At 47.7% G+C, this 26,425-nt stretch overlaps 1 protein-coding gene across 3 annotated transcripts in view; it reads left to right on the forward strand.

Annotated features, from left to right (window-relative positions):
• FLT4 (fms related receptor tyrosine kinase 4) overlaps positions 1-26,425 on the forward strand; it is a 61,821-nt gene that overhangs the window by 27,108 nt on the left and 8,288 nt on the right. For 2 of the 3 annotated variants that reach the window (XM_034778762.1, XM_034778761.1), the window contains exons 10-25: positions 6,177-6,318; positions 9,621-9,729; positions 11,680-12,039; positions 12,348-12,494; positions 13,619-13,750; positions 14,171-14,277; positions 14,761-14,896; positions 16,723-16,827; positions 20,734-20,847; positions 21,131-21,219; positions 21,567-21,714; positions 22,882-22,976; positions 23,685-23,807; positions 24,402-24,513; positions 24,889-24,988; positions 25,428-25,533. In XM_034778762.1, coding sequence (XP_034634653.1) covers positions 6,177-6,318; positions 9,621-9,729; positions 11,680-12,039; positions 12,348-12,494; positions 13,619-13,750; positions 14,171-14,277; positions 14,761-14,896; positions 16,723-16,827; positions 20,734-20,847; positions 21,131-21,219; positions 21,567-21,714; positions 22,882-22,976; positions 23,685-23,807; positions 24,402-24,513; positions 24,889-24,988; positions 25,428-25,533 — 2,125 coding nt within the window. The remainder of the gene's footprint in view (positions 1-6,176; positions 6,319-9,620; positions 9,730-11,679; positions 12,040-12,347; positions 12,495-13,618; positions 13,751-14,170; positions 14,278-14,760; positions 14,897-16,722; positions 16,828-20,733; positions 20,848-21,130; positions 21,220-21,566; positions 21,715-22,881; positions 22,977-23,684; positions 23,808-24,401; positions 24,514-24,888; positions 24,989-25,427; positions 25,534-26,425) is intronic. The other variant, XM_034778764.1, reaches the window with a different exon arrangement.

Raw genomic sequence — 26,425 nt, forward strand, 5'->3', positions numbered from 1 at the left:
TATGTGTGCCAGCCTCGGGGCAGACTGTCAAAAAGCAGGGCAGAAATCAAAAAGTGGTTGTATATTCTATAATTAGGTTTCACCAACCCAGTATCAAGTGTGAACTCCTAAAGCAGTGTGACAGTCTTACCCTAGAGTCACAGCCAGTCCCTTTGGCCATTCCAGGCTATTTTGCCACCCAGACAAGCTGCACTATGTGATAGGTGGTCACTTTACACCAAAAATCACACCAATATTCAGTTTACTCCCAGTCCCAAAGTACCAGTCACTTACCCCAGGTCATTTGTACTCAGATCTCAAACCAAAGACACACCTGTTGCCAATCCTGTAATAAACTAACTAAACATTTATTAAGTGAGAACAGAAATAAAAGAATTATGTACGAGGTTAAAATGGGAAAAACACGCACACAAATGAGTTACAGTTTTCGATTTATAAAAGTTATAGACGCGTCTATAATAAGCAGGTCTAAGCGTCCTTCAGGACTGACCCATGCCAGGTAGCATGGGGATCTCTTGCTTACATTTAGGAATCTTTGACCCTCAGAGTCTAGACAGCATAAAGAGACCAAGTTTCTCCTTGTCAGGGACGTTTTATTCCCCAGATTCCAAGATGATGGGATGAGTTCATGTTTCCCCTTCCTGGAGAGAGTTAGGAATGCAATCAACAAGGTCTCTGTCCTTTGTTACACAATGCCTCGTTTGCCGTCAATGAGCCATCTTGTGTGCAAAACAAGCACTTTACCTTAATTAATGCTTCTTTTTCCTGTTTGGTGAGTTACACAATTACAGAGGATTACAGTGCAAACCCTCAATATAACTTTTTACCATGGGATACAGAGATTATAAGCAGTATCCTATGAACATTCCATAAAGTCTAAACACTAACACATTCTTATTAAGCTAATATCCATTTTAACTATACTAACCCACAGATAAACCAGACTGGTTTCCAGCTGTGCATTTATCAGTGTTCAGTGAGACCCTGGACCTTAGCATGAGCTGGCGTCTGGTCTGCTAGCATCACAAAGCCCATGCACCGTCGGTACTGACATGCTCACCTAAGGAAATGCTGGCTTCCAAGGGCCGTTCTATGCCAGCTCTAAAGGTGCACAGAGAGAAGACTCTTCACACCCCGATGACTGGTGATAGGTACACTACTCCACACAATATCATAATCCTTCCAGATGCAGAATCTTCCCTCCTATCGGACCCAGTCCTTACAAGGGAGATTCTGACACCATCTCTCCACGAACTCTACAGGACAGATCAATCCCCGATTCCTTCTAACAGGCGAGGTATTTCCATATCAGTGGTACCGATAGCACCACCATTGGAGGAGGCCACATTTTCCTCTTTGGGGGAATCTGACATGGGGGAAGGACTGACATCACCGCCAGTGAGAGAAGTGAGCCCAGATAGAGGATCCAGAATCATCTGGGCCTGAAATGACCTTGTAAGATGGGGTGCCCCCACACCCTGACCATGATACCCTATGCCTTGGGGACCTCCTCAATCTATGTTGGATCCCTCTCATTGGCCGTACTCGGGACCATGAGACTCATAAATGCAATATTCTGAATCAGAGTGGTCTCCGCGTGAATCACACCATCCCTCCCCCTCCAGAGATCAACCAAAGCTCCCTCAGGAACCCATGGAGAGGAGAAAGAAGAGCTGGATCCAGTAGTACTGATGGTCCCAATAGGAGTACCATTATCATCTCTGATGAGGTGGTTGCCGTGGCCCCGTCGCCTCCACCAGATGACCACAGTGTCAAGATCTGTTGAGGAGAGTTATGGACTCTCTCCAGATTCCTCTGGAGGAAATCCAGAGGCTACCTCACAGGGTGCAGATATTTACGGACCGTGGGACCTAATGAAGTAGTGCTCCTTGTTAATCAAGCCATCCTAGAGTCTGCCAAAGTCGTGTGGCATATTCCAGCAATATGTGCACCTCCTCCTAAGAGGGCAGACAAGAAGTACAGCCAAGGGAGCAGAGTTTTAGTTCACTCATCCTGCCTCAAATTCTTTTGGTGGTTCAGGCTGTCATTGAAAAGAGTAGGAAACAGTACCCCTCAGGGAGAGAGGCCAGACGTTTGGACTGCCTCAGAGGGAAGGAGTTTGCATCCACCAGCCTGCAGTTCTGAACCAGGCCTTGCTGTCACAGGACAGTATGTCTTTGCTAACTCTTCAAAGCTTTCGGAATTCAAAGACAAGCTTCCTCAGGAGAACAGGGCACAATTTCAGGCCATTATCTCTTGAGGAGAGTAGATTGGTGGCTAGAACATCTCTACAGGCTGCTGTTGATTCAGCTGAGACAGCTTCAAGGTCAATGGCGACTGCTATCATTATGTGTCACAAATCTTGACTGCTCTTCTCAGGTTTCCCCAGGGAAGTTCAATCCACTGTGGAGGATTCACCCTGTTATGGGTATAACTTGTTTACCGGAAAGACTAATGAGTCTTGAAAGACTCAAGGGCAACCCTTCTTTCCCCAGGTATATACATAGGTCAGCACTGAAGAGCAAGTATGATAGACAGCCTTACAAGCCTAAATCACTACCACAAGCCTTCTACTACCAACGCAGATATGAACCACCACAGAAGCAGCAGAGGATGCAGAGAACCAAACACAATATTCCTCCTTCCACAACCTCCCACTAAGAGATACTTTTGATGAGACCCTTGAGAGCTGCGAACCAACTCGGATGCCATCTCCTACCTACCTAGACATCCAATTTGATGGCCACCTAGCCCAATTTTCCCAGACTTGGTGAATGATAGCAGACAAATAGTTCTCTGCATCATCCATTTTGGCTACACCATTGAGTCACCTCCCCCCCCCCCCAAAAAAAACTTCCTCATCTCATATGTACCTCACAGTAAAATACAGGTAGGGACCACACATCTCAAAGAACTTCAGTTCCTGTACAAGGCGGTAAGTGATCTCTCTTTACATGAAGGAAGTTTGCTTCTGAAGGTGCTGATACCAGGATGACCTCAATCTCCTCCAGCTGTTAAGCGCAGTGATGATGCAGGCAAGATCCACCTTATGGCTGATCCACCTTACACAATTATCTATAAGGCTAAGAGTTCGTTGAGACAACACACAAAATTCACCCTCAAAGTAATCTCGGCCTTTCACCTAAACCAGACAATATACCCACCTGTCTTTTTTTTCTGAAGCCACACGCTGCTAACGAGCAGCGCAGATGCCATTCCCTGGATATGCACTGGGTGGTGACATTTTACTCACAAAGGACAAAGGACTACTGACTTCTGGAGAGAATGCCAAATCTCTGTGGCTTTCCAGTGTTTAAGTGCAGAGAGTTTTCTCAGCTGGCACACAGTAGGTAGGAAGAGATGTCTCTGAGGCTCTGTCTCCCTTCTCCACCTGCCAGCTCTCCCCACCTGAGCTCACCACTGCCTGGAAAGCCGGGAAAGAGAAGGCCACAGAAAGTTGGTTAGAAAACTGTACTGAACCGAACAGACCAACTGTGGCTGTTGTGTGTGAATGGCCACATCTGGATGGCACTTTGTAGCGCAGAGTCATACAGCACTGTGGGTCATTACATGCAGGAAATGTGCTCCTCCAGAATGGACCCTGCAACCAGAGCGGTAGGGGCTGGGAACCCTGCAGAAGCCACGTGCTCAGGTTGCGGGGCATAAGAGTGCCTCCACTGTGGCATTGACCCACTGGCCGAAGTAGGAGCTATGTGAGGCTCTGAGGAGAATCTCAGCCTTGCTTGGCTGAAGGAAGGTCTCTAGAATACAGGACCTCCACGGGATGGGTTGTAAAGGTCAAGAATCAGTGAGCGGGCCTGTCTACATTAGACTTTCTTCTGCAAAGTTTCCCGGTAGAGCTAAAGGTATCCTAGTGAGAGCAGTGGTGGGTGCACTACTGTAGACAGGGCCCAGGTATGTTTACCCCTGTGGTATCTAACCCTGTTCAGAGCAGATGACATGGTGGTTAAACAGCCAGGGGCCCCAGCTGCCTTTTTGACCTCAGTGCCCCTGCTGTTGCTTCCACCAGTGGAACTGCACTAGGAGAACATTTGAGGGGAATCGACTTAGTGGAGATGCGTCTAGCGAGACACACGGAGAAAGGAGCCAACAGAACAGAACGTGAACGAGGCAGAGTCACTGAGCGTGGAGGAAATGGGGCATCGACACAGACACCTAGGCCACAAAGGTTCTGCTGTCACTGGTGAGGAAACCAGTGTATTTCCAATAGCATGTGAGCACTCGGTGGCCCTGTCAGGAAGCAGAGGGGCTGATGAATTATGAGCACTGTCTCCCAAGGCCGCAATGTTTCTGCTTAGTGCAGCTCCAGAGGATGCAGGAGGCTTCTTCCTGACTTCCTGTTGTTTACACAGATTCCTGATGTTGCCCCCGGGGCACTCACACTGCAGGGCACTCTGCCCTGTGCTACCAGCAGACGCCCCCTGTCCCTGATTCCTTGGGGCACTCACACTGCAGGGCACTCTGCCCTGTGCTACCAGCAGACAGGGCAGAACCCCGTTCCTTGCATGGACAGTGGATACTCCCTGCTCCTCATTCCTGGCACCCCCGACTCCCACTGCTCACTCTCAGTGCAGAGCCCACTCCTGCAGGCAGCGAGCAGACATCCCTGTGCCTAACCCCATGGATGGCCCTGGATCCTCCATCCCCCACCTTGGCTCCCAACACACGCTCCACTCCACTTCCTGACCTCCTCACCGCATGCCCTAGTGCACATGCATTTCTGAAACACACACTGCAGTTTGTATTCAGGTTCCCTATGAGGACTGGATTCTGCACTCCTGGAGGATCAAAGACCGAACTCTCCCTTCCCTTCCCTGTACCCCTGGCATCAGTGGTAATAACCTGGAGGCTCTGGTGCCAAGGTGAATCTCTCAGTGCTATTTCTTTTAGCTGCCTAAATGTTTGAGACATTTCCCCTGGGTTAACCAGGTGCACTCCCTGCAGGGCTGGAAGATCTGCAAACATTACCCAAGCCATGTGGTGACTTTTACACCCTCAGTGCTGTGAATCAGGCTCAGAAGAAACACTATGGATCTAGGCCTCGCTACAGAGCAAACCAAACTGGAACAGAGCCAGAAACTGAGCATGGCACAAATGACTGGCCTTTGTTCCCACCGTAGCAGGGCTGGCTGCGTCCCTCGTGGTTAGAGGTCGCTCTGCAGCACTCCGACCAGGAGCGGCGCAAGGGTTTTTGCCGCCCAAGGCGGGGGGTCCTTCCGTGCCCCCGGTCTTCGGGGCACTTCGGCGGCGGGTCCTGGAGTGAGTGAAGGACCCGCCACAGAATTGCCGCAGAAGACGCGGAGCGCGGAAGGCCCCCCTGCCACCGAATTACTGCCAAGGGCAGCAAAATGCCGCCCCCCAAATCCTGACTCCGTAGGCGACCGCCCAGGTCGCCTAAATGAAAGTGCCGGCCCTGACTCCGACCCATTGTCTCCTTCATGGGGTCCCTTAACCAAGAAATTAAAACCTATCCTGCTCCCACTTAGTCACTTTCAGTATACACTGTCCCTCCATGCCCCAACACCAGTTCAATGTCTCTCTTCCTTTGTTGGGGGTCCCCAGCCCTCTTTCCCAGAGCCAGGCACAGTTCAAAGTCTCTGCAGGCGCCAGTCTTGTTCCTTGCAGCCGCTGCTACGTGTTCTCAGGTCTCACCTTCCTGAGCATCCTCGCCCTTACTGCACCCACCTGCTGCTCTTCATAGGGAATTTGCTGACCCAAATGTTACTTTTCCTGTAATCAGGGCTGGCTGAGTCCCAGGTGCCCCAGCTCAAGAGCAAGCCACCTTGTTACACCCTCTCCTCCATCATTAGGGGGGAAGGATGATTTTGTGGTGAAGGCAGTGGCCTGGGAGCCAGGAGCCTAAGAGTCGCATCCTCTCTCTCTCTCTGCCTCAGTTTCTCCATCTAAGGAGGAACTATCCACTTACTAGCTCACGGGAGTGTCATTGGCCTTCAGGGGCAAAGCGCCATGGACATGTGAAGTATTGCTGCCGGGAGAGCTTTCCTCGTCCCGGGAAATCCTATTGGTTCCAATGAAAGGAGCATGCGAGCTCTCAGTCCCCACCCTGCAGAGAGGAGTGCCACCGTTTGGCCTCATTCTCAGCGAGCACCCTCTCTCCCCTCCCCTCTTCTCTCGCATGGCTGCCGGGTGAGCAGTAGCAAGCATCGGGCAGCAAGGCGCCATCAGCGGGACCGAATGCCCGAGTGCAAGGACTGGGAGGACGTGTCCCCGCAGGATGCCAAGAACCCCATTGAGAGCATCGACACCTGGACAGAGTCTGTGGAAGGAAGAAATAAGGTGAGGTTGTTTCTCTGTATCCCCACGGCCTGGGCTCGTCATGTGGGAGCACTCTAACAGCATCAGGTTGGCTAGTGATCACAGAATAATGAGAAGCCATGCCCATGTGTCTGCTAAGAATTAAGCTGTGAGATAAAAGTACCAGCCCTGTTAATGACCAGGAGAGAGGGGACTGAGAAACAGAGAGATGCAGGCAGTATCGTCAAATGGCTGGGGTAGTTCCTGGTTGCCTGACATGCAGTTCCAGCTTGTCTCTGCCAAACCAAGCTGGAGAGAGAATGGTTTCCCTTGGACTTGGACTGAGCCCCAGAGACAAGCCTCTCTCCTACCTCACTCTGTGCCTCGAACTCCCCTCCCTTCAATCCCACACACGGACATTGCTTCTTAGAAGCAGAATGCTGATATAAAAGCGGGAACAAATTAGTTAATTTGGGGGGGAAATCAGCCAAATACTGCTGACCAGTCACCAAGCCCCCCGAGAAAGAGGGAATGGGGGCCAGGGCTGATGGGGAAACTTCTGAACATCCCAGGAAAATGCTTGCCTTCAGTGGTGCATGTCACTTGCTTGTGTGGGTTGTGGGAAGAGTCAGGGAACAAAGGTTGTGTAGAAATCCTGGCCTGAGTCCATTGCTGCTTTGTGAATGAAAATGTGTTTGTGCAGGAGGTGCCCCTGGGAGTCCAAGAAATTCCATTGGCTCTCGCAGCGCATTTCCTCTCTCGAAGGGACATCTCTCCCTCTTTCTGATGTGTTGCCCTATAAAAGCATGGCCAGCATTCAATAGCCGTTTCTTTCCATCCCCCGGTAGCCATAAGTGTCAGTGATCTGTGCACTCCTTCATGACTAACTTCCTGTTCAAGGCTAGAGTGTTCGACACCAAACACACACAGAGCAATGCAGGCTCGAGAACAAACAAATGGCTCCCAACTTCCTAAAGTCACTTCCTGTTTTCATACACACCTCCAAAGTCACTTCCTGTTCCAAGGCCCCAGCCAGGAATCCGTCACTGCGACTGAAAGGGCGGTGGATGGGAAGATGCTGCCTATGTATCTGCTCAGAGCAGTTCTGAGTCAGGGTTAATGGTTGAGTGTCCACACCAGAAGCAGGAGCGTGAACTGGTGACCAACAGGTGTATCGGGAGATGGTCATGGAACCTGGAGCCTCTTAGCATAGTTTTCATCTTTTCTTATACCATCTAGGTCCTTCATTCCTCTGCTCTTCTCCTCCTCCTCCTTTCCTTCTTTCCCCATCTTTCCTCCTCTATCCCTTGCATTCTTCACCTCTTCCTCCCCACTCCCCAGCTAGTTAGATATAACTTTAAATGTAAATATTCCAAAGTTCTAAGTCAGACAGTGAAGCCCCAAAGGAGTTACCAAAACTCTGGGAGGAGAGAATTTTGCTGCTTGTGGTGGGAAGTTGTGTCCCCAAAGGTGTCTCCTACAAGTCATTCTGCGGGGCCCTAAGAGAGAGGTGTTGTGAGGGACCCACCTCCCTTCTGAACCGCCTGACTCTGACTGCTGGATTCACTCTTCATTCTTCAGGAAGGACTCTCAAGTCCAGGGTGGTCCACAGGTCACAGTTTGAGAACCTCCAGTCAGATTTCAGTTATCAGGTCATAGGTGGTGGTGTAAAAATTGGCTAAAAAGGCCAATATGTGCAATGATGTGTTCAGCATAGGATAATCCAGTCTATACAGAAAGATGTAGAAGAAATGCAAAAATCCCTACATTCATGCAAAATTATGGCTGCAGAGCAAAAAACACAAGATGTCAGAAAATGCAACACATAAGGTTCCAATAATGTTAACTCAACCATGTTGCAGACGTATAGTATTTTCTATACCTGTTTATTCTGATTAATTACCTAGCTTAGTATATTATTATTTAGATCACAAAATGAATATTATAAAATGTACAGGATGCATAGTGTGGGCAAATTATTTTTGTTGTCAGCATTTTAATTTTTGCATTTTCATCCTCATTTTAGACATTGCATCGTAGTTTTTTGCATTTAATTATCGTGTTGTTTTCAAATAAAGAATGGGGGGAAGGAAATAGCCCAGGCTTCATGCTGCAATGTCTTTTGAATGGGAAGCACTTCATAACACACAGCTTTGAAGTTCACACCTGAATGAGGTGAATAGGGTGGAGGAAGAGTGAATTCCAACCTTTTGTGTTACTTGCTGTTGTCTTCCTGGAGACATTTCCCTGCCGTTACAGGGGCCTCAGCCACTGGTGCACCTCTCTCCCTCCTATTCTCTGCCGGTGGCACATAATAGTCTAATCTCCTGTGGGATGTAATTTTTGGGTCTAATTTCAGTTGCTGGCTTAGTGTGTAGGTGCCGGTGTTGGTGGCCTGTGATGTACAGGAGGTCAGCCAGATGATCTGTTGGTCCCTTCTGGCCTTAAACTCTATGACTTTAAGTTTGAACTAACAGAACAGCAGCACATCTGCTTACTTTGCATTGGCTGTACCTTGGCAATGGGGAAAGGAAGAAGAATTTTAAATGAAAGCTTGGAATTTACAGAATGGAGAAAAAATTACAACAGGCTCTAAAATGGTCAGATGCACAATGTTTTCATACCCCTGATTTTCTCCTGATAGTAACGAACCCTCTTCAGGAAAACACTTTAAGCATATTCTCAAGTCCCATTGTCTTCAGCGGGACTTTAAGCACATGCTTTCCTGCTTTCCTTTAGAGGGATGCTTTCTTGAATGAGGACCAAAGTACAGTTCTGCTCTGAGACGCAGCCGTAAAATGATACTGAGGTGTGTCATGTTCAGATGTGCTCAATTTACAAATAAAAAGATGTTTTCTTCCCAACTGCAAGTCCTGCAAACTAAACCTGGGATCTGGGAATCAAACCGAGCTCTTTCCTTCTCACTCTTTGTCACCCAGAATAAAGGTTTGGCAGGCCATATTGGGCACTCAAGGACACCTGCTTGTCCCATTGTCTCCATAGCCCTCCGTGGGCTTGCTCCCTGTATGACTGATTGGAGTTTAGTGTCTGATGCACAAGAGAATCCTGCTCACTCTCTGTTAGCCACGGAGGCTTTGCAGTGCTAACAGGAGTGGAAAGCAGCAAAAAGGTAGTGCTGTCACAAGAGTCAACAGCAGTACGCGGAATAGGAAGGGGCACAATCACTGGTCAGAGTAGAACAGCACTTTAAGGTTTTGGGGGGGGAAGGAGGGAGGATTTTGCTGTTTGTGTTTTGCTGCCTGTCCCATTGTCAGCCTGAGAGCCGTGAAGATCCTGTCTCTCCCCTCACCATCATTCATTCTGACATTCACTTCCTTTATCAGACGGTCAGCAAACTGGTGATCCAGGAAGCCAATGTTTCCGTCATGTACAAGTGCGTTGCCTCCAACAAAGTGGGTAGAGATGAACGGCTGATCTACTTCTATGTGACCAGTGAGTACCACCAGATGCCAGGGAGGTCTGTCTGTCTATCTTGTGTCCCTCCAATAGGCAGTTCCCAAAGCCACTTAGGGCTTTATAGGTCAAAACCTCAAACTCCACCTGGAAACCCTGAGGCAGCCAGTGCAGAGCCCAGAGAACTGGTGCCATGTGCTCAGAATCAGAAATTCATCTCAGCAAGCCAGTTGCATTCTGCACTAGCTTCGGCTTCCACGTTAATTGGAGATGTAATCCCACATAAAGAGTCCTGAAGAAGGCTAATATCCAGCTGGCAAAGGCACAGATCCTGGTAGCAAACTTAGCATTTAAAGTAAAATGTCATTATCTTTTAGGCAGGCATAGATGGGGAGAAACCAGCTTGGTCACTGCTGCAGGTTATTTTTTTTTTAATTCAATACTGAAAAACGGTGCCTATGTCAGCATCTTCTGGGACTCTGTATGTTAGTCACTGATTGTGAATCCTCTTTCCTTACACTATCCTGCCTACTTTGGAGTGGAGAATTCACAACCTTATTCTTTAATAATCGTAAAAGTCAGAGCCTGCAACTCTCAGGTGTGTCTGATGCAACAGCACCCTCTAGTGCTCTGTAGGGTAACTTCACCCTTCCTGGTTTGCGTTCGGGTCCTGAGACACTTGGCGGGAGCCTTGGGGAATTCTGAGGGTGCAGGGCAGAGATGAATTTGATCTAGTTGAGTTTTTAAAAGCTGGAGACTGACAGTATTGGCTAAAGCTAGGGATCGTGCAGTGAAATGCTGTGTAAACTTCCTTTGCACAGTCCCCATGCTGTTACAGGCCCATGTCCCTGCTATGTAGAAATTGGGAGTTGGACAGGATTTCATGGTGATTTTGTGCCTGAGGGCTGTGTGGGTTATATGCTGTTTGGGGGTTGAGCCTGCCTCCAAAGAGCCCAGCACACTGTTGGTTTCTATCCGAATAATTAATAACAACACTGCCCGCGTACACAGCCAGTATTTGTGTATGCAGATATGTATTTGCATAGGCAAATTGGGTAATTGCATCCCAAGTAATCTTCTGTGTGTGCACTTGCCTAGCTTGTATGCACAAATGCCTGTTTGCATGTGCAAGTGGTCAGGGCCGGCTCTGGCTTTTTGGCCGCCCCAAGCAAAAAACAAAAAAACAAAAACAAAAACCGGGGCGGCCAGAACAGCAAAGCAAAAAAAAAAAAACCCTGTGTCGCGGCCAGAGCCAGGGTGCAGGGGGACTCCCTGCGCTGCAGATGTGCCCTGGCTAGCGGGGGGTGAGGGAGGGAGTGGGGGGGAAAGAGAGAGAAGGGGGGTGGCCAGGGCTTCAGCGGGGCGCTACCACGCGGCCCCTCCCGCCGTGCCCCCTGCCGGGAGGGCTCCACGCCGCTTCGGTCGGCTGGGAGGGAAGGACACGGGCTTGCTGCAGGGTGCTCCCGTCCTCCGCGCCGCCACCCCCTACAGGGCGGCGGAGCAGAAAAAAAACAAAAACAAAACAAAAAGCGGCCATGCCGCCCTAGGATTGGGCAGAATGCCACCTTGAACAATTTGCCGCTCCAAGCACCAGCTTACTCGGCTGGTGCCTGGAGCCAGCCCTGCAAGTGGTGGGGTCCAAACACATTTTTGCAGAAGCGGTTTAGAACCCTGGGTTTTAATATCGGACCAGGGAAGTAACCACCAAAAGCTTAAATTCAGACCCTGCAACCTTATTTCATTTGTGACCCAATCTTAATTTGAGCCTAGGCCTTCAGTGCACCACCTATGACTCCTCTTTGTTTTAGCATTTTCTTAGCAGCATCATGCAGGTTATCACTGTGCTTTGGGGAGGGATTTTTTTATCCGGGTCTATATACAAGATGTGCTAAGCACAGGGAGACGATTCCACCCTGTAAGGCAGTGATGCACCATGGAGCCTTAAAATCTCAGTCACGCATCCGTTTCCTTCCCTTGCCTTCCTGGCAGCTATTCCGGATGGATTTGAGATTGAATCCCAGCCCTCAGAGGAGCCCATTGAGGGACAGGACCTGAGGATGAGCTGCAATGCGGATAACTACACCTATGAGAACCTGCAGTGGTACCGTCTGAACCTCTCGAAGCTGCACGATGAGGAAGGCAACCCCCTCGTCCTGGACTGCAAGAACGTCCACCACTATGCGACCAAGATGCAAGGGGAGCTGCGCTTCGAACCCGACTCCAACGACGCTGCCCTGCTGCTCACCATCCCAAACATCTCCCTGGGGGAGGAGGGAGACTATGTGTGTGAGGTGCAGAACCGAAAGACCAGAGAGAAACACTGCCAGAAAAAATACATCTCTGTACAGGGTGAGGAGCGTGGGAGCAGGCAGAGTGACTCTGTGATGGTGGGCGTGATGCAGGGCAAGGAGCACACAAGGAAGCACAGGGAAAGGGTGCACAGGGCCTGAGCAGCAAGGGGTGCTGGCTATGAGAGAGTTCTCAACACTGCCTGTCTCAGCCTCCCCCAGAAGGGGCTAGATACTCAAAATTTACAGTATATTAGGACCCCCTAGAATTCTTTGCCCAGTACTGTATGGGCCGAGATGGTCTTCAAAGCAAACAATCTCCTGCTTGTCTTTAATCTCCTCTTTGTCTGGATGCTGCTGCTCCTTTAGCCCTCGAGGTCCCCAGACTGAAGCAGAACCTGACAGACATATGGGTGAACGTCAGCGACTCGATAGAGATGCGTTGTAAGGTGGATGGCGCTCACATTCCTGACATCAGCTGGTATAAAGACGAGAAGCTGGTGGAAGAGGTTTCAGGTACGGTTGGTTCAAGAGGGTGGAGCTGAGGTCAGGGAATCTTCTTCCAAAGGACAGTCAGGCAAACTAGATTTGAATCCTGGCCCTGCCATGCCCTGGTTTAAAGGCGGCTACTAGATCGTTGGGCTGGAATATGTTTTTTAACCAGGTTCTGCCACAATTTGACTGTGTCCTCATTGGCCAGCCAGACCGCATTAGGACCTGGCTCTGGTGCAGCTGCATTTATGCCATGCTTACACACAGCTGGTAAGCTTTATTCAGAGACTTGTGCAGACAGGAGTTGCTGAACTATTACAAGGTGTAGCCAAGTTAGACTCTGTCCGTGTTCCATCTGAAACAGCAGGCTGCGTGGGTAACTAGATACTAGGGCAGTTAAATACTGGTGCTGCTAGGTGCCTCTGGCTTATTTTCCCTGAACAGCCTGGAGGTTTTGGTTTGAGAAGACCAGTTTAGTCATGTAATGAAGCCATGTTGCAGGTTACCGAGGGGGCTAGTCTGTGGCATGGTTTAGCTGCACAGCTCTATGGCAAAAAAAAAAAATTCCTTGTTCACACCACTCTAGGGAAACTCGCAGGAGCCCTGCTAGCAACAGTAACGTTTGCCGGCCTGTGTTCGGCCAGGGTGCGGAAGGACCCAAGGGAGAGGGCACGCTCCAAATGGGATGGCTTCATAGATGGTGCACATGGTGAGGGCTCTATGAAACTGGAGCCAGTAATGGGAGCGTTCCCCGCTTTCCCTGCAATGGTTCCTTGTGCTCTGAGTCCTGCGTGTTCCCATGGGTGCTTAGAACCACTTCCTTAGACAGGCCCCGAGGGGCTTTTTATAGCCTAGTTGGAGGCCACGTGTGGACGAGGAAAAGAGGCCATGTTCTGTGACGTGTTAGATAACATCTTTTAACTAATGGGCTGTTAGACCAGATCCTGCACCTACTGCAGACTGGGCCGGCCATGTTTAAAACCTTGTTAGCTAGTTGAGGGCATGTGCAGTGGGGAGCCTAGGCTAATCACCCTGACTGTTAAAAGGCTGCATTTTACTTCAAGTCTGAATTTGTCTGGCATGAGAATCCCCTCGCTCCGGAGACTGCACCGGCTCGCACTGATACCATTAGCCTCTGTACCTTTCAGGGATTGACCTGGCGGATTCGAACCAGAGGCTGAGCATCCAGAGGGTGAGAGAAGAGGACGCTGGGCTCTACCTGTGCAGTGTCTGCAACGCCAAGGGCTGCGTGAACTCCTCAGCCAGCGTCTCTGTGGAAGGTACCGCCAGCATCCCAAGCCCAGGGAACAATCCCCTCAGACTCTGGGAGTGCAGACAAAGCAGGAGGAGCAAGGCCCCTCTCTGCTTCTGTGTGCTCTGAGACAGCCGATGCGGAGATGTGAGTGAAGGCCCCTCCATCTTGCTGGAGTGAAGGTGCCAGTCTGAGGAGTCCACGGGCAGCTCTAGGCCAAGCTTGGGTACTCGCAGGGCAGCGCAGCCCTCCTCCCAGAGAGGGAACAGGGCTCTGACAACAGCATCTGCTACTCTCCTGTGCTCAGCCCTGTGCGAGAGGGAAGGCACAGACGCACCTTCTCCAACACCTGCCTCACAGTACCCCATGATGAGGATGGGGCAGGCTGGAACAGGAGGTGGAGAATGAGCATCTCTCTGACTCGGCAATTTCCCTTCCTGTTCTGCAGGCTCCGATGACCGGACCAACGTGGAGATCGTGATCCTCATTGGGACCGGGGTCATCGCTGTCTTCTTCTGGATCCTCCTCATCCTCATCTTCTGCAACATCAAAAGGGTACATTGCCTGCTTTTGCCCCCGCAGTGTGGCACCAGGGAGGGAGGGTGGAGAGCAGAGGGGAGATGGAGATGTGAGTTCACACGGCTCTTGCTTCTCCAGGTGGGAGGTGTAGCTGCAAAGGTGATCCGCAAAACCACTGCAGCATGTCCCTAGTTCTAGCATTGCTGGCAGGACGATCACTGAATGGTCCTCTGGACTGGCTCCCTTCCAAGTACAGGGCTCACAGCAGCCACAAAGAAGGAGGCAGAATGGTGTTTGGCATTGGAGAAGAGGACCCAGAACAAAGGGGGTGAGGGAAAATGGCGGGGATCCCCAAAGCCCCCGTTCAGAATGATTAAACCTACCTCTGTGGTGCCAGAAAACAAGGGAGTCAGGTCACAGCACAAGGGGGTAGGACAGAACTGGAGCCGTGTAAGCGTCTTCCCACTGGAACTGGTGCTGAACTGCCTAGTCACACCCCCTCTTTGCTGATTCCTGCAGCCTGCCCATGCTGACATCAAAACCGGTTACCTGTCCATCATCATGGACCCCGGAGAGGTTCCCTTGGAGGAGCAGTGCGAATACCTGCCCTATGACTCCAGCAAGTGGGAATTCCCACGGGAGCGACTCCGGCTAGGTGAGAGCTCTTTGCTGGCCACAGGACAGACAGGGCCTTGCTATGCGAGCCTCTTGGCTGCGTCTGATGGTTGGGTTCCAGCTTTCTCGCTCTCTCCTTCTCTGTGTCCACTACTTCCTTGGCTTCAGGACCACCGCCTTCTACCTTCAAATGTTTCCTGGCTCAGCTATGCTTGGCAGATTTCTTTGTCTCTCCTCGGCCACCATCCTGGGACCTACTGTGGATTTCTGGATTGTATTCCCTTGCTTTCTGTGGCCCCTGTTTTACTGGGATTCAGGAGTCACGCTTTGGTCGTGGCCAGGTCCCCAAATCCAGGTTCCTTGTAGAACCCTGCTCTCTCTCTATGAACAATATGTGCTATCCTCTCTCTGGAAGCTCCTGTATCTCAGTGTGAAAGCTTTCAGAGCTATGTAGCTCTCCCTGTGAGGCCCTGCTCCTGTCCACACTGGGTGATGAGTTAGGAGGAGGAGGAGCTTGGACAACTCATATGAAATCATTCCCCAGTGATGGCTCTGATAACACTTTGGAAGGCCACCACCAATGCTGCTGAGTCTCCCAGTGCTCCGTCTTTCAGCTAGGGTCAGAAGTTGGTCCAATAAAAGATATTACCTCACCCACCTTGTCCCGCTAGTATCCTGGGACCCACGTGGCTACAACAACACTGCATAGGGTCAGGAATATCATTTTGCCATTACAGTCAGGATGCCTGGGTTCTAACCCTACTCTGTGACCTTTGGCTAGTCACTTGGGGCCAGATTTGCAACCCCAACTCACCCTGTGTATTATCTTACTGGACTAGTAGCCCCATTGATTTCAGTGTGGCTACTTGTGGAGTAAGGTGCTATTGTGCAGGAGCACGGGCATGAGAACCTGGCCCTTAATCTCTTTGTGTCTCCTTCTGTAAAATAGGTATAATAATACTAATGTACCAGGCAGGGGTGTGATTAAGAGCTGATTAGTATTTGGGACCCAGGGAGGGAGTTTACTATCGCAGAGCTGTGTTACTATTCATGTCCTGTCTGATGTGGTGGTTGTTTTATGAAAGACTTCCTGGTCTGGAATTGATCACACTCCTTCACTCCATTCATCACCTTGATCCAGGGAAACCACAGAGCTCATAACTCTGCCACCCCATCGCTAGGGTCCATCTCCCACTCGGGAGTACCCCTCTGTTGGACATGGCTTGCAACTCAGAAGGGCTAACAGAAGAGCAGCCAATGCACTTCAAGCCTGGGGCTTCTGGCTTGTCCGGGGCATGCATCTCCTTTCAGCTGTCCTGAGGGAACATGCAGCTGCCTGGGCAGAGCTGTGCCAGCCTGAGAGCACATCAGCGCTCCGGTTTAAAAACCAGCCCCAGGAATGCGTCCACCACCCTGAGCCATGTGCACACACACACACACACACACACACAACACCGCTCCACTCCTTATGTAGCCTACAAAGGGTTACACGGAGCGCTGTGAATGAGAACGCCAAGGACCGGAATAATGACATCAGCCCTGGCCATTCTGCTCCAAGGTGTCACGCACACCTTTCCCACGCACTCCGCTCCAGGGCAACAAATGGCACCTCACCTCCGCAAGCTGTTTCCTTCCTCTACTTTGTCAATGCTGGGTCTGTCTCAGTTCCCCCTCTTGTCCTTTCTCTCACTATAACCGTCTGAGCAGGCAGCCACCTGGGAAGGGCGCACACTGCACTTCTTCCTCTTCCTTTGTCACTCATTTTCTCCTTCTCGCCGTTTCCTGTTTTGTTTTTGTCCCATTCCCCAGGCCCCACACCAGTTCTCCATGACGCTCCCTTTTACCCTGTGTTTCCCTCCTTGGCAGGTAAAGTCCTGGGCCATGGCGCTTTCGGGAAGGTGGTGGAAGCCTCTGCCTTTGGGATTAATAAGAGTAACAGCTGTGAAACTGTGGCAGTTAAAATGCTGAAAGGTACGAAGATGGGGAGGCAGGATGAATGGCTTTTGTGGACAGCAGGGGATGAGTCATCTGCCTGGGAACGTCCATCTGGTTAATATCTGTCTTTCACAGAAACATCTTGAGTGATTTAAACTAATCCCTTGTCATCGCTAGAGCGCATACCTGTGCTCATGGCGTTAAAGAGTCCAAGGGCCTGATCCAGCCCTTGGTGAGGTGAATGGGGGTTGGATTATGCCCTAAAGGAACAACCTTCCTTTTTAACGTTTAGCTCCATGGCCTTGACCCTGTTGACCTCTGATAAGCGATGTCCTGTCCCCATGCAGGTCCATTGGAAGGAGCCTGGCAGAGCAGACAGGGGAAGGAAGGACAAAGAGCCAGGTTTTCAAAGGTATTTAGGTGCCTAACAGGATTTTCAAAAGTGCCCAGGAAGGTCAGGCACCTCACTCCCATTGGAATCAGCTCTGGTTCTGCCGCACCTGACCTGCTTAAGCACTTTTGAAAATCCCACCAGGCACCCATCTGCATCTTTAGGCACCTACATACTTTTGAAAACCTGACCCTAATTGTGTAGAACTGTTTAAGGTCCCAAATTGGTAACATAGTCTCTAGATCATTGCACGTCTGACACAAAGTACAATAACATTGGGAATCAAAATATTTAAAAATCGGTTCTTTCATATAGCTGCCAAGACTCAAGTTCAGGGTTCTGCTGGAGTTAACGCCAATATTAGACACCTAAGAAGCTGTGCATAGAGCAGGAAAACACTCCTTTCCTGCTTCATTTCAAGAGCTTGGGTGATATCAGTGACTCTTAAAGGAGAGACACAGAATCCTGAACCCCACTCTCGGCTGGTCAGTATAGGAGGAGCTGCTTTTCAAATCATTTGCTTTTCAAATGTGATTGTAATTCATGTTTAAGGGCCACATTCAGATCACAGCTCAGTTGAAGTCAGGAGTGTTGAACCTGCCTTAGGGCCAGTTTCAGAGCTGGAGTAAGATTGCATGCTACAGATTTGAGATCTTAAACTTATGTGGCCACGATTTCAAGCAGGCCCCTAAAATGGCACCCTCCTATTCTGCATGTTGCCCATTTGGGTAAAAAAAATCACTTTTGTTTGCACATATTGGTTACCAGGCATATATGCAACTTCCTGACATGTAAGCAAAAGAGGAAAGCACGTAGAGAGGACTATTTGCATGTGGAAACCAAGTAACTAGAGCTGTCAAGCGATTAAAAAAATTAATCACGATTAATCACATGATTAATCGTGCTGTTAAACAATAATAGACTACCATTTATTTAAATATTTTTGGATGTTTTCTACATTTTCAGATATACTGATTTCAATTACAACACTGAATACAAAGTGTACAGTGCTCACTTTATATTTATTTTTTATTACAAATATTTGCATTGTAAAAAACAAAAGAAATAGTATTATTCAATTCACCTAATACAAGTACTGTAGTGCAATCTCTTTGTCATTAAAGTTGAACGTACAAATGTAGTATTATGTACAAAAAAATTACTGCATTCAAAAATAAAACAGTGTAAACCTTTAAAGCCTACAACTCTATTCAGTCCTACTTCAGCCAATCGCTCAGACAAACAAATTTGGTTACAATTTGCAGGAGATAATATTGTCCGCTTCTTGTTTATAATGTCACCTGAAAACGAGAACAGGCATTCGCATGGCACTGTTGTAGCCGGCGTCGCAAGATATTTACATGCCAGATGCGCTAAAGATTCATATGTTCCTTCATGCTTCAACCACCATTCCAGGGGACATGCGTCCATGCTGATGACGGGTTCTGCTCGATAACAATCCAAAACAGTGCGGACCAACACGTTCATTTTCATCATCTGAGTCAGATGCCACTAGCAGAAGGTTGATTTTCTTGTTTGGTGGTTCGGGTTCTGTAGTTTCCCCATCGGAGTGTTACTCTTTTAAGACTTCTGAAAGCATGCGCCACACCTTGTCCCTCTCAGATTTTGGATGGCACTTCAGGTTCTCAAACTTTGGGTCAAGTTCTGTAGCTATTTTTAGAAATCTCACATTGGTACCTTCTTTGCATTTTGTCAAATCTGCTTTGAAAGTGTTCTTAAAACGAACATGTGCTGGGTCATCATCCGATACTGCAGTAACAGGAAATATATGGCAGAATGCAGGTAAAAGAGAACAGGAGACATACAATTCTCCCCCAAGGAATTCAGTCACAAATTTAATTAATGCATTATTTTTTTAACGAGCATCATCAGCATGGAAGCATGTCCTCTGGAATGGTGGCCGAAGCATGAAGGGGCATCCAAATGTTTAGCATATCTGGCATGTAAATACCTTGCAACACCAGCTACAAAAGTGCCATGCGAACGTCTGTTCTTAATTTCAGGTGACATTGTAAATAAGAAGCAGGCAGCAGTAACTCCCGTAAATGTAAACAAACTTGTTTGTCTTAGTGATTGGCTGAACAAGAAGTAGAACTGAGTGGACTTGTAGGCTCTAAAGTTTTACATTGTTTTGTTTTTGAGTGCAATTATGTAACAAAAAAATCTACATTTGTAAATTACACTTTCACGTAAAGAAGTTGCACTGCAGTACTTGTATGAGGTGAATTGAAAAATACTATTTCTTTTGTTTATCATTTTTATAGTGCAAATATTTGTAATAAAAAATAATATAAAGTGAGTACTGAGCACTTTGTATTCTGTGTTGTAATTGAAATCAATATATTTGAAAATGTAGAAAAACATCCAAAAATATGAAATAAATTTCAATTGGTATTCTATTTAACAGTGCAATTAATTGTGATTAATTTTTTTAATTGAGATTAATTTTTTTAGTTAATTGCATGAGTTAACTGCGATTAATCGACAGCCCTACAAGTAACTGTTCATCTCAGTGCTCATTTGTGCATATGGATGCACATGTAAAATCTGTGGGAACAATTTCAGAAGCCTGTTTGAAAACGTGGCTGTTTGTGACTACCTTTTCCCACAAGTTTTGCAGATCCCCTTTAGGTGCTGTTGTTTTCTGACTTTGAGGCCTGGCAGATTTTGTTTAAGAAGGAACTCCTTCCACACAAGTTAGGGAATCTCCACAGTGAAGCAGCCAAAAATTGCAAATCCCAGAGGTGGTGAGATTAGGATGGAGGAACGTAGCAGAGAAAATACTCATGATAAAGGAGGATACAAATTGAGAGTGAAATTGAGTCATGGAGCAATAACAAAGTATCTCGCTGCCTAAATTACTACCAAGACACAATGCCTGATGCTGTTCGTGTTCTCTGGGGAAAATGTCATGTAGAATGAGCTATTCAAAGAGTACCTTTGGGTGTTTAGAATAGTAAATGGACTAGAAAATGAACTTCTGGGTTAAAATCGAGCTGGGGACTCTGAACCTGTATGTTCCTATCTTCAGTCAGGATCAGAAAACCCCAAATTCCTTTTGTTTCCCAGAAATGGGTTTGTGGCTCATCACATCAGCTCAAGAAGTCAAAAGGCCAAGTTACAAGTGTGTGTGTGTCTATGTCTGGGTCCATCTGCCTTTGTGTCTATAACCCTTGTGTCGTCATTTATCCCTGGATATAAACCACTTCCAACTACCTCTGGCCTAAGTGTGTCAGGCCCAACCTGTGTTCGCTTTTACTTCAGTGCTCTACATTAATAGTCCAACCCTCCTCGCCTTCAAACAGTGATTCTGCAGGGCTGAGGTTATCACTTTATAAGCTAATATTCAAAAGTCCTAAAGTCATATCTATACTAGTGCCGTAACCATGTTGACAAGAACTGTTTTAACTCAGTTATGGATCATGCTGCCAAGGTTTGGAGGCTATTGGGGATAAAGCCTCAGTAAAAAGAAGGGAGGAGGAAGGGGCTGTAATTAAGGGGGAACCATAATTCGGTTTATTTGTTTCCAGAGGGAGCTACTGCAAGTGAGCACAAGGCACTGATGTCGGAGCTGAAGATCCTCATTCACATTGGAAATCATCTCAATGTCGTTAACCTGCTGGGTGCCTGCACCAAGCCCAATGGTAAATATCCAAGACCACCAAGGCAGCTGGCCGTAAAGTGAAAAGCTCTTTCACCTCCATGCTGGGCATCATTCCCTCTGCCTCACTCTGCCATTTCCTCTGTTGTGTGTGTGACTGTGTAGGTGTGTGTTAGCGTAAGGATGCAACTGTTTGTATTTATGTGTGTGTGTGTGTGTGTGTATGTACTGAACACAATGGGATTGCATGTTGTGTACATCAAGACAGATTTTAGCCCCATGTCCTTAACTCTGCTCCAGGAACTCCTTTGTTTCTTTTCTTCCAGGCCCACTCATGGTTATTGTTGAGTTCTGTAAATATGGAAACCTCTCCAACTACCTGCGGACCAAACGGGAAGGATTCAGTCCTTACAGGGTATGTAGCCTCCTTCATCTTGTGTCATCTTTAAGGGCCTTTCCCATGATTAGTGAACGAAGACGAATATCTCTGGCTTGGAATGAGTTTAACCCTGACAATAAGATACAAAGACATCATGTGCCTAGAAATGTGTCAGTTCCATGTAACAGTGTGTTTGATGTGTGAATGCAGAGTAAATTTCTTTCTGTCCAATGGGAGATTGGTGCTTCTAGGCCAGGATTGGGCTCCATTGGTGGACCAGAATTCAAAAGCCTAGGATACAATAAATGTGTCAACTGAATTACTGCTGCAGTGGTTAGACGATGTGTCCCATGATTACCTTTTGGGTGTGGCCTGCTTCCCAGGAGAAATCACCCAGACTGCGCATCCAGGTCCGGTCCTTAGTAGAAGCAGTGAGAGCAGACAGAAGGAGTCGCTCTGGTACCAGCGACAGCGCAATCTTCAACAGGCTTCTGATGAACAAGAGCCAGACAGCACAGCCTATACAGGAAGGTAATGAGCCCCTGTTTTCACCAGCAGCTCCTCACTTCATCCCGTTAAACTAGTGCCAAACTTAATTAACATTGAATAATTAGGGCATCTGACAATGTACAGTAGGGAACTCTGACTCACCGGGACAAATAGGCTATTCGTCAAATTGTTTTGCATTAGTTGGAATCATGTGGTATTACGTGATCCTCGGTTACATAAGCCAGTATGATGAAGATTAATACTGTCTATGGAGAACATTAGCAGTTTATAACAGATCTTAGCTCTTACAAAGAGCTTTTAGTCTGGAGCCTCAAAAAGCTTCACAGAATCAGGTAAGTATCACCCCATTTTACAGATGGGGGAACTGAGACACAGACTGGTTAAATGCCTTGCCTTAGGGCACAGCGCAAGTTTTTGGCGGAGGTGGGGGTAGAACCCTGGTCTCCTGACTAGATGTTTTATTCGGTTTTCCAGATGGGTTGATTAAGTCACATGGAAGGCTAGTCGGGCTACACAGTGAGTTTCTCTTCCCGTTTGATGTAGGACAAGCATCTTCCTCTTTATGTGAGGACAGATAAAGGGAGATCCCTGAGGGGGGAAAGAGGGAACCTCTTCCCCTCTGATGCTGAGACAGACTATTAATTAATCTAATCACTTCGCTGTTGCCTTGTGGTTCCCCCCATCCATCTCTTGTCTTTTGTAATAAACTTAGACTGTAAATTCTCTGGGTCCAGGACCAGCTTCTCACTCTGTACGTGTGTAGTATCTAGGGTAATGGGCCCTGATACCTTAGGGCCTTTAGTCTCTACCACAATATAAATAATAAATATTAATAGTGGTGAATATGGTTCATCTGGAAGCATCCTCTACTTGCCTGGTTCTGCAATTGGCACAGATTCCGTAGATCTGGGATTTCTTTGTGACTGTCCTAATTGAAGAGCATTAGCTGCAGGAATTTTCTTCCTCAAACTTGCACAGGTGCCTTGATTGAATATTTTATCACCTGCAATGGTCACAGGGAAACTCTATGGTGGATCTGGTACTTTTAGGAAACAGGCTTCATTAAACATCCCTGTAGTTTGCCTCGATGCTGACCTGGTCCAGCAGTTGTGGAGGTAGGCTGCGGGCGGGGGAGGGTAAATTCCACTAGCTAGGTGAGATAACAATTTTTCTTTCCTCTCTGGACAGTGGATGATTTGTGGCAAAGTCCATTGACTATGGAAGACCTAATCTGCTATAGCTTCCAGGTGGCACGTGGAATGGAGTTCCTGGCATCTAGAAAGGTGAGCTTGCCTTACTATTTTACATCTGTCTGTCTATGAATAACCTTACATGGTGCCCACCATCATAGTTACTGAGTGCCTCATATGTAGGTGTGTTTATTATGTATATGTACATATATACTTAATCTCTGTGTCTCAGTTCCCCATCTGTAAAAAGACAATGAGGTGGGTGGGGGGGATATCAATTTATCCACCGAACACCCCTGGGAGGTAGGAACCTATTCTTAGTTCCCTTGTTACAGATAGGCAACTGAAACACAGAGAGATTGAGCCACTAGGTCTCAAAATGTCTGAGGCAGAGGTGCAAATAGAACTCAGGTCACCTGAGTCCCAGTGCAGGCCCTTAGCCACAACACCAAGTTTCCTTCTAATTTTTAACTTCAGCCTCTTTCAAAAGAATAAAAAAAAGGTACCGGCTCCCATAAGGAAGCAAAATGTGACTCGTTTTATTCTGTTTGTTTTTATTCTGTTTCCAGCACCCAACACTCTGTGAGGCAGTTATTTGTGTGGTTGTTATTTATTCTTTGTGAGCTAATGGGATTTGACCCCAGGTCTCCAGAGGTGGAAGGCTAGTGCACCTAAGTGCTGGGTTCCTATTTTAATTGCTACGAGGGAACTGAATGAGAGGCACTTCAGTTTCCTTCTCTACCCCTTTTGATCCCCCACTAGTCCCACTCTTTGTGATTTTGCCATTGTTTTTCCCCTTAGTGTATCCACAGAGATCTGGCAGCTCGGAACATCTTGCTGTCAGAGAACAATGTGGTGAAGATCTGTGACTTTGGACTGGCCCGAGACATCTACAAAGATCCTGACTATGTCAGGAAGGGCAGTGTGAGTATAGAAGCTCAGCTAACTCACATCTGGATTAAGACTGGGACTGGAAGTATAAAAACAATCCTGTGGCTGGCGTATGCAGGGAAAGACTAGGGAAACAGGAATGAGCGAGTGGTCCAACACCATCTGTGACAGGAGAACATTCAGACTGTAACCCCTCGCTGGATTTAGTCAGCAATGTGATATTTACTTATCTGGAGTGTGCCTGTACTGCTATAATCACTAATGAGCTCTAAACAGAGCATGGCAGATCTGTGTACATCTCTCTTCCTTTCCCAGACATCAATCCTTCTCCCTCCTGCCCATCAGTCCATCCGTTTCTCTCCTTTCTTATCTTCTTAACTTTCCTTATTCCTCCTCTCTTCCCTGCCTGTTTATCCCTAACCCCCTTCTATATCTACCAGACCTCAATGTTTCCCTACTTTTGACTGAAGAACTGCCTGACTGCACATTTACATCTTCATCTGTCTATAAAATTGGCCAGGGAAGAGCAGTTGCAGGATGCCTGGCTTTGCTTTCCTGTTGGTATCCATTGCCTTGTTCCAGGCTGTGATGGTGACTGAATTTCAACAGCATGCTTCTGTCCCACAGGCTCGCCTTCCTCTGAAGTGGATGGCTCCAGAAAGCATCTTTGACAAGGTCTACACCACCCAGAGTGATGTCTGGTCCTTTGGAGTCCTCCTCTGGGAGATATTTTCACTAGGTAAGTGGTAGTGGTCATGATGATGATGTCACCATGCTTTGCTGTGCAGGAAGAATGTTCTCTTCTGCAGTATGTCTGAGGGAGAAGTGGGAAGAAAATGACACCTCCTCCCAATTTGGGGCAGTCTGGTGATCACTTCCTCCCAGTGCAAGATAAAGGTGGTAGGCAGGACTAGAAGTCTGGAGACAGCCTCCTCCTAATGTGAGGGTTTCTGGCTCAGAAGAAAGATCCATTTCATGAATGGGAGTGGAACAGCATAGTGACTGCATCTCTCAGATTGGTTTGAGAGGAAAGGTAGAATGAGGAGAAAGTTTGATTGTTGTCCTATGGACTTCATTTTCCAACCCCTGGACCACTTTTGGATTTTTCTCCTAGGTGCCTCACCCTACCCTGGTGTGCAGATCAATGAGGAGTTCTGCCAGAGACTGAAAGATGGTACCAGGATGAGAGCTCCAGAATACGCAACTGCAGAAATGTGAGTTGGAGATTTCAGACCTGAACCCCCGCCAAGGAAATACTATGGAAAACACAAGAAAACATGGGGCCAAGGAGGCCAGGGGAAAGCCCCCCAGGGAGGATGGATAGATTCTCTCTTTCAACCAGTGTGTGGTGAGCAGGCCCAACCACTCTTTAGCCTGCTACCAAGTCTCCAGGAAGGAGCCTGAAACAAATAAGAATAATCACAAGAACTAGAGGGATGTTTCAGAGCTATTTAAAATAATTCAACTTTAAACTTCCTTCTGTACAGGGTAACGGAACTGGGATGGTGCTGTAGGAGGCCAGGTGGTGACATGGGGGATCACATTCCCCTCCATCACAGGGGTGTCACAGTAGTCCTTGTGTTCAATTGGGAGTTGCAGCTTGAATAAGAAGGATGAACTTGATGAACAGTGCGTGTTGTTTCCTCTTGGCAGTTATCGTATAATGCTGAGCTGCTGGCATGGGGACCCCAAGGAGAGACCGACTTTCTCAGACCTGGTGGAGATCCTGGGGGACCTTCTTCAGGAAAATGTCCAGCAGGTGAGGTTTTCATGCACTGTCATAATCCAGCACCAAACTGCGCTGGGTCAGTTTTCTTCAAACAGCTTGTTCTTCATTTCATTGCTGGCCATCCTGCTGGCCAGCTATGCCCACATCTGACTCCGTTTGTGTTTGTGCATGTGTGTGCAGGCACAGGGGTCAGAGCCTACATTGGTGCAAATCAGCGTTCCACCATTGGAGATACAATATATATGTTGGCTGGTATAAATTAGTGTAAGTTTCCCTTTGTAAAATGTATACTTCACAGTATCAAACATATCACTATTGTCTAGCTCAGGGGTAGGCAACCAATGGCATGCATGCCAAAGGTGGCATGCGAGCTGATTTTCAGTGGCACTCACACTGCCCGGGTCCTGGCCACCAGTCCGGGGGGCTTTGCATTTTAATTTAATTTTAAATGAAGCTTCTTAAACATTTTAAAAACCTTATTTACTTTACATACAACAATAGTTTAGTTCTATATTATAGACTTATAGAAAGAGAGACCTTCTAAAAACGTTAAAATGTATTACTGGCACGCGCAACCTTAAATTAGAGTGTATAAATGAAGACTCGGCACACCACTTCTGAAAGGTTGCCAACCCCTGGTCTAGCTATTGGACAGATCTTTTTCATTATTCCTCGGTTGTCTTTTTAATATTTTTATCCTTATCTGTAAATTATGACTTGTTCATTTTTAAACTGATTCAAACTCCGGGCAGGCTCCTGCCTCTGTCAGGCATAATTAACAAACACGAGGACTTCTTGAAACTCTTCGGATCTGAGTGTCGTGGACATTTGAATGAAATAGTTATTCTTTTACACAAACACATGCAAACAGTGCCATACAGATTTACCTTACCGTGTTACTAACTGTTACTACACAGTAGCT

This window comes from Trachemys scripta, chromosome 8 (genome assembly GCF_013100865.1).
Source record: "Trachemys scripta elegans isolate TJP31775 chromosome 8, CAS_Tse_1.0, whole genome shotgun sequence".
In the NCBI taxonomy this organism is placed as follows: Eukaryota; Metazoa; Chordata; order Testudines; family Emydidae; genus Trachemys; species Trachemys scripta.